Genomic DNA, 14,999 nt, shown 5'->3' with positions numbered 1-14,999 from the left:
AACTTGAAAAAACTGCTATCAATCTGCATATGAAATGTCTTCATTAATCCATTAGACACGGTGACATTACAACACGAGCAAAATTAAGAGAGATGCTTTTCTAATTTTATAAGTGGTTAAAATGTGCAGGTGAAAATTAAGCGTAATGCTTTCTAGCAAGTTACAGCCAAAATGCTATAAAGATTCATTCTATGCCATTGTCATTCAATTTATGACAAGAATAGTGTTTGATAAGTGACCATTTCAAGTGCAGAACTATGCTGGTATATTCAATTAAACAAACTAAAAAAAGTAGTATTTTTACCCTATATAAGTTTGCTTCTCCCCATTCAGTTCTGTCACACACCTACATTGTGTTCAATCTACCCTCCTGTCCTTTGTGATCAAAGCTAGACGGCCTTTGGAAACTTTTAACTAAGGACAACTACATTAAGCTAGCCTTAACATTTAATCTTCTTATCTTAAAAGGAGGCAATATGCACAAATCAACCCAGATTTTCTTAATGGTCTGTTTTATTATTTTTATATTTTTTTGTCACATTGCTTCAGTATAGTGCATTGAAAACTTTTGAATGACTACACCTACCAGACAGACTGGAATGTCAAGAACAAAACTTAAGGCACAGTCAAATGCAATCAACGATGATCTAGAATTGGAGTATGGGATTCACTGGTAAAGAACCTTCAAAATCTACCAATTGCAGCTTACCCGGCTCTGTGTTTGAGCTTTTTATCTAGGATCCCATCTCTGGAAACAAGTTTATTAAATACCAAAATGCCAATCACCATGTTGACCTGTCAAATAGAAACAAAGGTTGACCTTTCAATGATATTGAAGGGAATCAGGACCCTGTTTTTCCTGAAAACCATCTTTTATCAGTCTGTCACCACCACAGATTCATACACTCACAACAGTAGCCACATGAAGCATATCTCAAATACTTTATAACTGCATAAAGGAATAAGGAATAATTTACTAGTGGTGTGTTACTATAAAGTTTTAAGAACACTTAATTTCCAAGCTTTGCGGCTAACACAGGGGAAATTACCCTTTAATTGCCTAACTTTTAAATTGTACCATACTATATCAATCTGGCGTTCTTCTCTCTCTCTTTAGTCATCCCTAAATAAAATCATCTGGCTATATGAGTTGTATCCTATGCCTGAGAGTCAAAAGATTCTGAGGCTTCAAGTGTGAGGCTAGCGTAAACCCTGGAAGCCAAAGGTGCTGACTATAGGTCATTGACCCCAGCAGAGAGGACATAATGCCTAAATTCCTCATGCTGTGTGGCTATCCTCTCGTGTGGAGTTGGGGGCATCTGGATCCACCATGCTTTTCCAGGCAAAAGGGAAAACTATTCAGCCAACCAGAAACCTTTAGGAAATGCACAGGAACACCTTTTTAACAATGTGTTCTATTGAATACTTCTCATCATTTTCTTTCCAAGACTCTCTTACTCTCACTTCAAAGGTCTCTTCCATAATGCAGCTGAAATACAATCACACATATTTTTCTTTCTCAAGTGGAATTGTAAAAAGCTGTAGAGATAGCTGTGGTCTATTTGTAGCAGCTTAATACGATGAGGATCCACGGTTCTCTAACCTACCAGCACTTCATGATCCAGATCAATGCTGAAACCAAAATAATCATGGAAAAACAATTCCTTCTTTTGTTTTCCTTGCCGTTTCCCCTTGGTGATCCCTGGGCAACAGAATCTTGGTGCTCCCCCAGTGCAAAAGGGGAAGCCTTTACACTAAGATTATTAGTTCACATAAATCTGCTTTAAATTAAGCAGGATGACTAGTTAAGAAAAAAAGGAAAAATTCTGCCTCCAATGCACTCTGGCTAGATGAAATACATAGGTGAAACCTGTTTCACTGCTGATATAAGGAAGATCCATACCACACCTGGTAGGTAGGGATTTAGGAGGTGTCACTCTTCATAGTTTGCTTCCTGATAAATACTATTTAATCAGGAGAAAGACTTATTCATTTTTTGGACTTCTCATTATTTGAACTAACAGAAAAAGTGTATTCCATGGATTCTATTAATCTACAACTTAAAGCATGAGGGAATTTATCACTACTCCAAAGGCCATACTTTGATGTTTCAATTACATACATACTCTTTGTTTCTTGATTTTAGAGTTAGATGTATATTAGCCTAGTAGCTGAAGGAAATAATTCAACTGACTAGATAAAAATTCAATGCAGCAGAAAAAATGTGTCTAATAGTTTTGATTTTCCTATGCTCTTTTCTAAAACTCCTGTCTAGATTTTATTTTTCTTGTGAACCATGGATAATTTCTCCTCCCTGTTACAGTTTAGAGGCCAGACAGCAAACTTTAAACATCGTATGTCAGAGTTACTAAAAAAGATGTCACTTAGCTTCCAATTTATTGAATGAATCATTTGAGAAACCAAAGGATAATTTTCCAATTAGAAATCTAATTGCACAACCATATTGATCTTTGTATTCAACTCAGATTATTTCTTTCCTCTCTCATTTTCTTCAAAGATTTATTGGACAGGAAAGGTTTGTAATCAACAAATTCAGAGAGAGCCAAAGGTAAATTGAGAAGAAATTTTAGATGTTACTATGATTAAAAGTGTTAAGTAATTATCTTCGTGATTGAAAAAAGAAAAATTTTAAATCCTTATTCATACCATGGCAGTGGTCCTTACTGGGGGGGTGATTTTGATCACCAGCGGATACTGGGCAATGTCTAGAGACATTTTTTATTGTCACAGCTGGAGGGTGCTACCAGCACCTAGCAGGTAGCAGCCAGGGATGCTGCTAAACATCTTACGCTGCGCAGGGCAGGGCAGCCCCTACAATGTAAGTAGAGCTGAGGTTGAGAAATCCTGTCCTATGGACGCATATTTTCTTTTATAGGTATTTGGTAGTAGTAGCCTTGAAGAGATCTTCCTATTAACAACTACATAAATTGTATTAAAAACCAAACAAACTAACCCGTTGCAGTTAAGTTGACTCTGACTCATAGTGACCCTATGGGACAGAGTAGAACTGCCCCATAGGGTTTCCAAGGAGCGGCTGGTGGATTCGAACTGCCAATCTTTTGGTTAGCAGTCAAACACTTAACCACTGAGCCATCCGGGCCCCATAAATTGTATAGATAGGCATAAATGTGAAATAACAAACGTTGAATTTTATACATTACAGGGGAAGAATTTACTCAAGCTTACTCAAACTTTTTCATGAATCTGAAATTAGTGTAAGAGAAATTCCACATTCCCAAGTTTAATATTTTTCAGTATTCAAAATAAGAATAGAGTAATAAAGAACTGAATAGCAATTGATATTCAAATCAAAGTAATAGTTCATTGAACTTTAAAGTTTCTGTACAACATCACCAAAATGATTGCTCTAATTGAAACAAAACAGTCTCTCTTTGCTAAGAAAACAATATAAGTTGATTTTGATGTTTACCAGGACAACAGCGGCCGCAGGTCCAACAAAAGCGTAGAGTAGTCCTCCTTCAAGAGAGAGCCAGCAGCTGAAATTAACATTAGATAAAAACTAACAAAAATTAGTGATAGTTGTTAAACCTGGAAAATATGATACAAATATATTATGCATTTAGCCTTGGAATTTTGGTATTTCAAGGATTTGTAATAATAAAAAAAAAAACTTGGAAGAAGTGGAAAAGGCTAGAATTAGATCATTTCATAAGTGGACAATGCTATAGCTCTCACTGAAAAGAAACTTTCGTTACCAGGCAGGTAAAACATTTTAGACAAATTACTCTTGCAGTGAGATTTCTATATTTACTTTTAGTACGAAGGTGACGATTACTTAAGTTTTGTAAAATGCTGCTTTATATCCATTATGGAATTTTTCAAATATACTTTTAAGCAAGAACAGCATGTTTTCAGAGTCTTAGACATGCTATTTATACCTGCTCTTTCTCGAGGCCATTGAGATATCGGGAGAAATTGGTTTAAAAGCCATCATTGCAGGGAATGGCTAATCTACATTTTGCATAGTTATTTTCTAGTTTGATTTTTTTCCCCCAGACTACTAAGAAAATTCACTAAACATAAGCTTTTGAATAAAAATAAGCACAGCTGTGTTTATTTCAATTATCAAAGTCACCTAAGGATGTAGAGACGTGGTAACCCAGTTAGGCGAAAGCATGCATCCTTTCACAGCATAAGGAAGGGAAGAGGGCATGGGGTTTGGCACTGGAGACCCTGCAGGGTGGCACATCTGCACGTGCATCATTCAGGAAGCCAAGATGAGGAAAGTGTGAGGCACCACTTAACCACTTCTGGGTGCAAGCAGCCCACCCACCATTTCATGCACTTATTTTGGCATTTGATCATTTCAATATTTTTTTAATCAGTTCACAGAAGCTCTATGCTGCCCTTAAAATTAACAATAAACAAAAACTGTTCCATATCTGTTTTATATGTGGTTGCATCACTGTATGCATTTGTCAGCACTTACAGAATTGTACACTAAATACAGCGAATGTTACTCTAAGCAAATTACATCTTAATTAAAAATTTAATCTAGTATATATATGTATTATGCACACACAAATACATATAACTGTATATGCACACACAAATGAGTGTGTGTGTATTCAAAACCTGCATTTTGTTATTGCTCTTTGCCATAGCAGTGGACACAGAAAATACTATTACTACTATTTCACTTTGGAATAGGCAACTGAATATCTATTTTCTATAAAATACCTGGAGAGAAAGCCCTTTGTCTGGTACAAAACCTAAGTTTGCTGTCTCTGGGACTGCCACTAAATTTCTACTGCATTTTGTTTAAGCTAATCTTCAAACCGACACATACTACTCGTATTGTATTAGCCTTTAATTATAAACTCCTTGAAAGTAGGAACCATAGCATCTATAATCCTACTTCTTTCCACATTCCCAATACAGTGCTTTTCAAATACTGGATTTATACCAAAACAGTCATGATATTGCAAAACAGTAATAACATTACAAGGTAATAGTGCTATAATAACCACACTGTGTGCTATCATAATTTTCTTTTTTTTATGGTTAGATTGCATAAGGAAAGCAAGTGCTGTAATGAAATAAGTTCTTTAAATCCTTTGGAAGTTTCTTTTGGATGGGCAGTTGAAATGATGTCTCTTTGCACATTCCTAATTTTGAAGAACCCACCAGAATGCCTAATTACCAGTGATTCCTACCTCAATCCTGATGACAATTAAACAGAACTACACATCACAGTTTAAAACTTATTTCTCTAGTAAGATCACACTTCCTTCCCCATTATCAATTGCTTCCTCAACATGAAAGAGGAGATGAGACAGAATATAAAAATGCACTGTTTTAAATATGAAATATTAAACATAAACTTTACATAGAAAATCCATCATAGAATTATCAGCATTACAGCTACTATTAAGATAGGCTGATGTCATTCATATCCTTTTTTCTGTTCTATTTTCTTCCATAGCCAGGCATTTTCTAATGTGAAATCTATTGATTCACCTGATCCATTACTTTCAGAATATATTACTGTAACATAGCAATAAAATTTGAAATAATGTGACAAAATTTGCTTGATGCCAATACACATTATCATCAGTGAAATTAGAAGCTCAGATCACAATAATATTTTAAAGGTAAGTATGTCAAGATTTATTGAGGTTTTTTTTTTTTTAAGTATTTGAGATGGAACACCCAAAGTATATATTGAAATATTTAAAAGTAAAACAGACTGATCTTATTGGGAAATGCAAAATTGAAACAAGGAATCTGAACAGCCACAGCATTTACTCCCCAACCTTTGCGCATTTGAGCTACCTTACATCATTCCCCACTAATGCAATTTCTGCCATTGTTAATGACTCAGTGACAAAACGCAAACCATCAGGAGTGCCAACCAAAACTAATGAAGCCTATTTGATGACTGGCTTAATTAAAAATGCAATTTATCACCGTGGATGGACTTACTAGTGGTCAGTGCCATATCCTTTTGTCCTGGTGAAGCCTACTGATGTGGCCACTACTAATGCTGGTAAACCTGCAAGAAAAGCATTGTCACATTTTACATTCAGCTATAACCACTGTGCATACTAGCCCAAGAATAGCCAAGACAAACTCCATAAGCCTAACTCAGAGAGACTAACTTTGGATGAATCACTTCACAAAGTATGCTTCCGTTACAAGATTCTTTTGAAGTACAAAAATATGAGAGTGACAGCCGGGTTTTTAACTCAGAGCACTTCTCTGATGTGGCTAGGTTACCACCACGTTTGACATGGGCTTAAAGAGAACTAATAACAGAGATTTAGTATATCTTTTAAGTTATTTTTTTCCCTAGGCGTTTACACTGTTATAAAGGAAATTTATAGTTATAAAATCAGAAAGGCAAAAAATGGATGTTCTGGTGTGATGAAATATCACAGAAGTGGAACATTTAGTTGACCACATACTGATCCATATAAAGCTGTCCTTATAGTAAGGTAGAAAAAAATAAAGCTTACCAGTTAACTCTTTCTTCATGATTTACTTACAATAACAAGAATATAGGAACAGGATTAATGAGTTCTAAGGGATTGGTTTATGGATACCTTGGTCATCCTCCTATAACAGTCCTGAAAGAAGGCCAGATACATGCCAGTTTCTCTCCATGGATGTTTAGGTATGTATGAGTCCAAGCATTGCCCGATCTTTCTTTCAATTCAATTACCTGCACGACTGTCCCAATTTTACCAACCAATATCTTTTAGTTTATGTTTATGGAAATACACTTAACTCATTCAAGGTCAATGGGCCTGCATATGTTTTGGTGAATACAGCTCAGTCTAATCTCTGCTGTTTAAACTTTTTAAAATTTCATTTATGCCTTCCTTTCTTGCTTGCCTTTTCAGGTTGAAAAAGTCCATCATCTAATCACTTTTATTGCATCCTCTCCTCCCATCTTCTTTCTTCCTGCCCGTTGCCCTCCTTCCTGCTAATCTCTTTCCTCTGGGAGCCTTGTCTAGTGACACCACATTCCTTCATGAGGTTCAATGACAAGACCCATGGGGAGCATCTCAGGAGGGACACACCATATATTTAAACAAATACTTGTGATTATCTCTGTTTGTTTTCTTCTTCTTTTTCTTATTCATATTATTTGTCAACTTTTTGAACTGATTGGAACAAGTTCATTAGAAAAAAATAATTTTCTCTCCTGGATCATAACTGAAGGGTCAATAGTCTTCATTACACACAATTTGGATTTAACCCTTTTGTGCTCATGGGTACTTTTTCCTGCCTCTGAAGGTTTATTGGGAAGCTGCTGCACCACTGACATGCTGCCGCAAGGCAAGGGTCTTTACGGCTGTTTGACACTGAAGAAATGGGCGTGTGCCACAAATTACTGTTTTTACAAGCTATTGTATGAGGTATCTGAATTTTTGGTAGGAAAAATAGAAATTTGGAAAGTATTTATTACAGGTATGTACCAATAAAGTCCGATGGGGACTCTGGGGTACAATTTAGTGGTACTTCATATGTACCACTGAACACTTAGGGTAGACTTGTGGGAGGGGGCAACAATAACAACAAAAATTCATACTACCTACCAAAAATTCAGACACACTCAGCATGCTTCCATTAATGAAAACACATGGATGAACAAAACATTTAAAGCAGGAAAAAACTGGTTCACAAAAGGGTTAAAAAAAATCCTTCTAAGTTCATTACATTGCACTTTCCCATAATGAAACTCATATGTCACTTTTCTGCCCTTTCACAGACTTTTGGATAGTCTAGAATCATGAGTTTAGTCTTCTGTAACTAGTTTAGTATTAGTGGTAAACTTGGAGACTAGCTGTGAGCTTTCTCCTCAAGATCTTTGATAATCACATTAAATAGGCAAGTACCAACCCTGTAAATCACCATTCTTTATACTTCATCAAGAAAAGTGTTCATTTATCTGCAGTCTATATTTTCTGGATCTGTGATACTAATTCATGAGAAAATGTCCCTCTGATTCAATATAAGCTCAATATTAAAAGGCCTTTGGCATGGAACCTAGACACAGTTTCATGAAAGCCTAAGTAGAACACATTTTCTAATTTCATCTTAAATGCTTTCTCATTTGCCTGTGTGAAGAGCCCTAATACATTAGTCAGACATAACAGATCCTTGCTGAAACCTGATGGATAATCTTTGAGTGTTCATGATTCTAACATCCAGAATGAATTATTCTGGTATTGCAATAAGTACACTTATTTGCAATTTCCCAGGTTCTCTCTAGTATTCTCCTCTCCAGCCTTCTAATATATTATTTGTTGTATATTTTGGTTTAAAATTTTCCAGTGTTTAAAACTCAAAGGGAAACATGACAAAACAGCTGAGTTTTTCTAAATCTAACTTCTTAAATTAATTAAGCTATCATTAGAGTTGGCTCTATGAAATACATAGATCTTCAAAATGTCCATTTCATGAGGCAATGTGAGAGAAAATTTTTCCTAATAAAGACAGGAAAATATTTACTCAATTCTCAGTTTGACAGCGATTCTATTTTTTCCCCTTTGAGGACCCCCATGACCAGGGGTGATATTTCATTCATTCTTTAAATGGCTCTCTTCCTTTCACATGAACAGCTTTAGTCTTTAGTTGTTTTGCAATCTCTTGGAATGGGCTCTTCAAAGTTTTCTTGGGAGGAATACATGCCTAGTGAACCATCATGCTTTAGACCCTAAACTTTTTAGGATATTTTGCCTTTTCAGAAAATAATGATAGAGAATAATTTGCTTTTCCACCTGTAGAAAACTCTAGTCTCATCTCACATCATGTGGGTAGTGTTGATTGTTAACTGACTAGCTCTATGGTTGTTCAATACTTTTAAAGTTCTGTATAACCAATGAATGTTCAAAAATATATTTCCACTTCCATATATCAAATTAGACACAAAGAAAAGTAGCCTGGGCACAATCGCTCTCTCTTGCTTCATAATATAAGTGTGCAAGTTATTTTAACAAGACCATGAAAGGGCATATTAATATGCTTACCCCATCCAAGGCACAAAAAGCGTTTCCTGATAAGCCGTGTCCTAATTTTTCCAGTTACAGCCATATATGACTGCCACGCCTCAGTCAAAACCCAACAGAATGAAGCCAGGAAGAAAAAGTGCAAAAATGCAGTGGTGGTTGTACAGATGCTCTGTGAAAACAAAAAAGACTCACACTGAATATGGGGGGAATCATTTCTATTTTGCAGAATTGTTAATCTCCAACTCATTACTTTTATTTCAAATATCTACTTTATCTCTGTGACAAAGTAATTATTTGCAGAAATCAGAAAACTTACAGTTTATGCTGTACGTAGTATCTACGACAGGAAAAAAAAAATACGTCCTGATTCCATTTGTACATTCAGTTTTTTATAAGGAGAACCCTGATTGTAAATTTAAACTCAAGGGAGATTAAAATTACTCCTTTACTTGAAATTTTTCTTGGAATATAATTATGAGAACGGTCCTTCCTCTAGTTTAATTTAGGTTACAGAGATCTCACATAATTATTTTGGCGGCACTCTTTATATCCTTCCTTTTTAAGTGAGACTCCTTCTTTGTTATTTTATCTGTGTTGTTGTTAGGGTTACATTTGTAAACCCAACGGCCTTTCAAAAGGAAAAATGATCCACCATTACTTTCCTTTTATATAAGTGTGATATTCAAGGTATTATAGCAAATTATAAAATGAAGGTTGGCTAATAGCCTAGTACAAAAATAACATGTATTTTAAAGGGCTTTAATACATTGCTTCTTAATTGTTACACTGCAATCCGTGTTCTAATGAAATCATTTTGAAAAGTTAATCAAGTCACTGGTAGTACACAGCTATGATTTCACAGATATTTTTTCTTTATGATATTTAATCACTGTGAGTATGTCCACAGTTAGATACTTGCGACTCGTCTGCAAAAGGTCTGCAGCTTCATTTTTGTAAAAGCTACTACTTATTTCACCATTGGTATAAATTCTTTGTGTAAATCTTGTTGGAATCCTTTCTAAACTAGAACCAGCAACAGAAGTAATTTTTTTCTTTGTCAGTCTCAGGCTTGCTGTGTCCAAAAATGGAAGAGCAGCGAAATGAAACAGTAGAACTAAAATCATAATAATAATAAAAACCCAAACATAAACAAATAAATAAAAGCACAAACCTACCCTACCACCTCCACTCCACCCTGCTGCTAAAGCAGGATATCTTCTCAGAATCTTTATTTTGGGGCCCAAATTATTCATATTATTTGTTTATTCTATTGAAATTCACCAGATGTTACTTAGCTTTCCAGTTCTTTAAATACTATAAGAATTTTACTGTATTTACCTTGTTTATCGTACCAGATCATGAGAGCTAATGTATGGAAGCTACCTATATTTAAATCGACTTAGTACTTAAGTTTAGGCTTACAAAGATGATAATTTTCTCTATGATAAAATCATGGATTTCCTGAACGTTCTTTCTCAGACCTTTAATTCTGTATGAGACTTAACTATTAACCAGTTGTGATTCCTTCTATACATGAGACATAGAGACTTTTTCTTTCCAAGTTAAGGTTTAAATCTACCACTCATCTTTCAGTTTGTCATGCTGTGGGGGTTTGTGTGTTGCTATGATGCCAGAAGCTTTGCCACCAGTGTTACAAATACCAGCAGGGTCTCCCATGGCGGACAGGTTTCACTGGAGCTTCCAGACCAAGACAGACTAGGAAAAAAGGGCTGATAATATACTTCTAAAAATTAGCCCATGAAAACCCTATGGATCACAACAGAATATTGTCTGATTTGTGGTAGAGGATGAACCCTCTAGGCTGGAAGACACTCAAACTACATAGTGTCCGTAACAATGGACTAGAGCATACCAATGATCATGAAGATGGAGCAGGACTGGACTGGGCAACATTTTGTTCTGTTGTACATGGGGTCACCACGAGTCTGACTTGATGGCAATTAATAACAAGAGCAAGGGTTAAATATCTGTGAGCTTCCTGCTTATTAGCTCATTTCTGATTTTCAGTTCTGATCCTTATTTGAATTTCAGAGATAACTCTTCCATACAATTCCTGAAGACTAGTTACACTTTCTAATTCACATTTCATTTTCTTCCATGAGTTGGTCTCATCTCAATTGTGTACAGGCAGTCCCTGGACTGCAAACGAGTTCCATTCCTAAATCTGTCTTTAAGTCGGAACAGTTAGGCACGGTTCATAGCTAGTGTCAGTAATTTAAATGTTTTTCTTTTCTTTTCTTTTTTTTTAGTAAAGCAAAAAAAAAAGTTTTATTTGGCATATATTCAAAAGGGCAGAACTGGGAAATGGACAACCATGCTGCCAGAGTTAAGTCTTCCCGAGTCCAAGGAAATAACATAGAACAGACAAAAGTGGGAAAATGAACAAGCATGCTGCTAGAGCCATGTCTACCCAAGTCCAAAGAATATTACAGAATAGACAAGAATGGGAAAACAGACAAGCATGCTGCCACAGCCATGTCTGCCTGAGTCCCTCAAATGTTTTTCTTAGTATATAGTATATAGAGTACCTTTCCATGAATAAAAAACATTAAAGAAACACTTCTAGATACACTAAAACATCTTTAACATAATAATACAGCAATAATAATAATAATGTTTTGATGCACATTGCTAAGTAGCACCCATTTGTTATTATGAACCATTGTATGTACCTTGAATTCTTAATATAATACGCTTTATGGAGGTTGGTTCATGATTATGGGTTGTACGTAAGTCAGCTGTTCATAACCCAGGGATTGCCCGCACGTGTTAGCAAAGATAGTCTTCTATCAATATGGGGTTATATCAAACAATGTAAAAATGACTTCAGATTTTAGATCTTAAGTGCTGGAGACACTGAAATTTTATAGGAAATATAGAATAAGATGCTCAATGTCTGGATCTGAGACTTTTAATTTGTTCTCTTTATAATATGTTACTTCGGAACTTCCAAAGACACTCACTTTAATTCACATACAAATTGAAGTACATATAATTTATTTCAATAATTTATATATCCCTGGATAATTATATGGCCACAACATGTGTGGGGAAATGTATTAAAATTAGAGAAACATTCTACTATGATCAGGTGAATATATTCATACATGCTTGGAAAATACTTCAAGTATGGAGGTAAGGTGTCTGAACCTAAAGAGTGTGTGTGTGTGTGTGTGTGTGTGTGTGTGTGTGTGCCAAATAGATCTAAAATCACAAAACCAACCTTGTATGAAGATTCTAACAAAATCTATGATCCTGAGAAATAGATAAAGGAAGCCCCATTTTGCTTCATCATCATGTAAGGAATCAGTATAAAATTGAAACATTCCACGGAATGAAACACATACTGATTAAGTACCGATATGTCATATTTGCTAAGCTGTAATGATGTAAATAGATTTTTTAAAATATAACTTTTGTAAATAGCAATTTTCAAATAGACTTTATTATTTTCCATACATGCCACTGACATCCACAAAGGGTGACCGCTTCAGTGTTCTGGGTTCAGGATTCTTCTATCTCTTCTGCTATATAACTGAAATTCCACATCATCAGTCCTTGGATCCCCTCAGTACTGGTCATTTTTCTACTTTAAACCTCAAACTCTGATTCTCCTTTTCTATTAACAGGTTTGAATTTTTGCACCTGTTCAATTATTGCCACCACTGGACCCAATGTCATAACCTCCGGTCTCAGAACGTCTCTTTATTCAATGTCTTTGTGTCTATTCTTGGGTCTTGTGATGGCCAGGTCCTCAAAATTCATCATTTCAAATGTGAGTCTCACTAGCACCCTTAAGTTGGTCATACAAATCTTCCACTCCACCTGCCTTACCAAATCCCAATCAGGTCCTGCTTCAGAGCTGATGAGTGTTTTTGACACATATCTCAAAATTTGAAAATGAATGTAAGCTGGTAAACTGAAAACTGTTTACAGCTATCATTCTCACATATACCCTCACTTCAAATTCTCGGAGACAACAGGAAAGATTTCTTAAACTAACTAATTTGGAAAAAGAAGAAGAAGAAATGTAAACCTTGTTGAACTAGAGACTGTGAGAAATTGCTGAAAAACAGAAAGCAAATGAAAGCAGCTTGAAGAAGTATACCATAGCCCAAAGCTGCTGATAAAGGTAGAATTGGGCAAAAAAGTGTTCACTAGAAGAAAACATGAAAAGTATGAAAGAGTCAAGATACATGGCTAGACTCAGAAGTTCTAATGTCTATCTAAAAGTAGTTCCATAGTGAAAATTGAGAGAAAATGCAACATTTGAAGATATCTTACCAGCAAAATTTCTCAGAACTTAAAGATCCTCCTGACTGTACACACACACACACACACACACACACACACACACACACACCCCTCGCTTTCTTGTTATATATATTTGGGAAAATCAAGAATAAAGAGAAAAATTTTAAAAGCTGACAGAGTGAAAAGACAAATTACTTACAAAGAAACAAGAATCAGACTGACATAGGACTCCTTGTGAGCAACCTAGGATACAAGAACATGGTGGAATAATATCTTCAATGTTCTAAGGAAAAATAGCTTTGAAAGTAGAATTCTACACCCAGCCAAACTATTATTCAAGTGAGAGACAGAAATAAAGATATTTTTAGAATTGAAAGAAACTTTGAAGTTTACGACCTCAAAATCTTCTCTGAAAGAATTGCTAGACAATATAAACCAATAAGTATAAAAAGAATCGAGCAGGAGGGAATGAGATAAAAGAAGCAATGGATAGCAAAGAAAGCAATAAAACGTATTAAGTCTAAATAAATGCCTATTTTAAATTTAAAAACGTATAGCCACCTGGTTATAAAATTCTAAATATTAACCAGGGTTAAAAGATGAAAAAGAGCTACAAGGGGATAGAAGGGAATAAAAGTGTACTAAGCATTTTTTATTTTCCCAGAGACATTGGAGATACTGATTAACCGATTACCTTTAGATGACAGAAAAATATGTTTGAACATTTATGTTAACAATGTTAAGGTAACTACAAAAATCGGAAACAAAAAAATAAAGAAAGTTAATAACATATAGGACATTTTTACAAACCACAGTGCAATGAAATCAGAAATCAAAATTAAAATATTCTACCTCTGGAAATGAAAAAAAAACTTTAAAATAATTTATGAATTCAAAAGGAATTAAAAGTCTAAATTATAAACTATTTAGAGCTCAACAATAATGTAGACAAATATATAAAAACTTGTCGAATTTAGCTATGACAGTACTCAAGACATTTATAGCCTTAAGAAGATAGAAAACAAGGGAAAAAGTAAATGGGCTACTTAAAGAAATAAAAAGGAGGAATTTAATAAAAATAAGAGCAAAAAATTAATAAAACATAAAATCAAAAAGAATAATACTGATCTATTAAACCAAACTGACTCTGAAGGCCAATAAAGCAGCCAAACTTTTGGCAAAAACGGTTTTTTAAAAGGTGTGGGAGAAGACAAAATAAATAATATTAGGAATTAAAAAGAGTATTAAAGGTATTATGAAAGAATAGCTTCTACTGTATGTACATAAAATTGAAAACTCATATAAAAAGGTCATTCATCTACAAAAATATAAATTATCTAAATGGCCCAAGACATTGAACTAATAATCTTAGATAAAACTTAATGGTAATAAAAGAAATACTCCTTTGAAAAAGAGAAAAATTTCAGGAAAATGTACAGGAAAGTTCTACATTTGGATTTTATGAAACTTTTCTGGGCCACAAGAAAAAATTAGAAGTGTCCAACTCACTAAATATGGCCTGCATATCCTGGATACTAAAATGAAAAACAATAGTATAAGCCACTCTCACTTGTCAACCTAAAGGTGAAAGTATTAAATAAAAGATCAAACCTAGAAATACAATAGATAATAAATCATTACTATATAGAAGTATGTCCAGTAATTCAGGACGATTCAACATTAAAAATGACTTCCATATACTTTATGATATTAACAGATTAC

The 14,999-nt window shown here is 34.7% G+C and overlaps 1 protein-coding gene across 2 annotated transcripts in view; it reads right to left on the bottom strand.

Annotated features, from left to right (window-relative positions):
• Positions 1–14,999, bottom strand: part of ADGRB3 (adhesion G protein-coupled receptor B3) — a 795,950-nt gene that overhangs the window by 50,855 nt on the left and 730,096 nt on the right. For both annotated transcript variants that reach the window (XM_004381354.1, XM_004381355.1), the window contains 4 exons: positions 9,021–9,171; positions 5,968–6,037; positions 3,452–3,518; positions 710–795 (listed from right to left, as the gene is read on the bottom strand). In XM_004381354.1, the coding sequence (XP_004381411.1) occupies positions 710–795; positions 3,452–3,518; positions 5,968–6,037; positions 9,021–9,171 (374 nt within the window). The remainder of the gene's footprint in view (positions 1–709; positions 796–3,451; positions 3,519–5,967; positions 6,038–9,020; positions 9,172–14,999) is intronic.

The sequence above is a fragment of the Trichechus manatus genome, unplaced genomic scaffold, assembly GCF_000243295.1.
Source record: "Trichechus manatus latirostris isolate Lorelei unplaced genomic scaffold, TriManLat1.0 scaffold00083, whole genome shotgun sequence".
Classification (NCBI taxonomy): domain Eukaryota; kingdom Metazoa; phylum Chordata; class Mammalia; order Sirenia; family Trichechidae; genus Trichechus; species Trichechus manatus.
The sequence above is the reverse complement of the archived record's forward strand: the minus strand, read 5'-3'. Positions and strand labels throughout refer to the sequence as shown.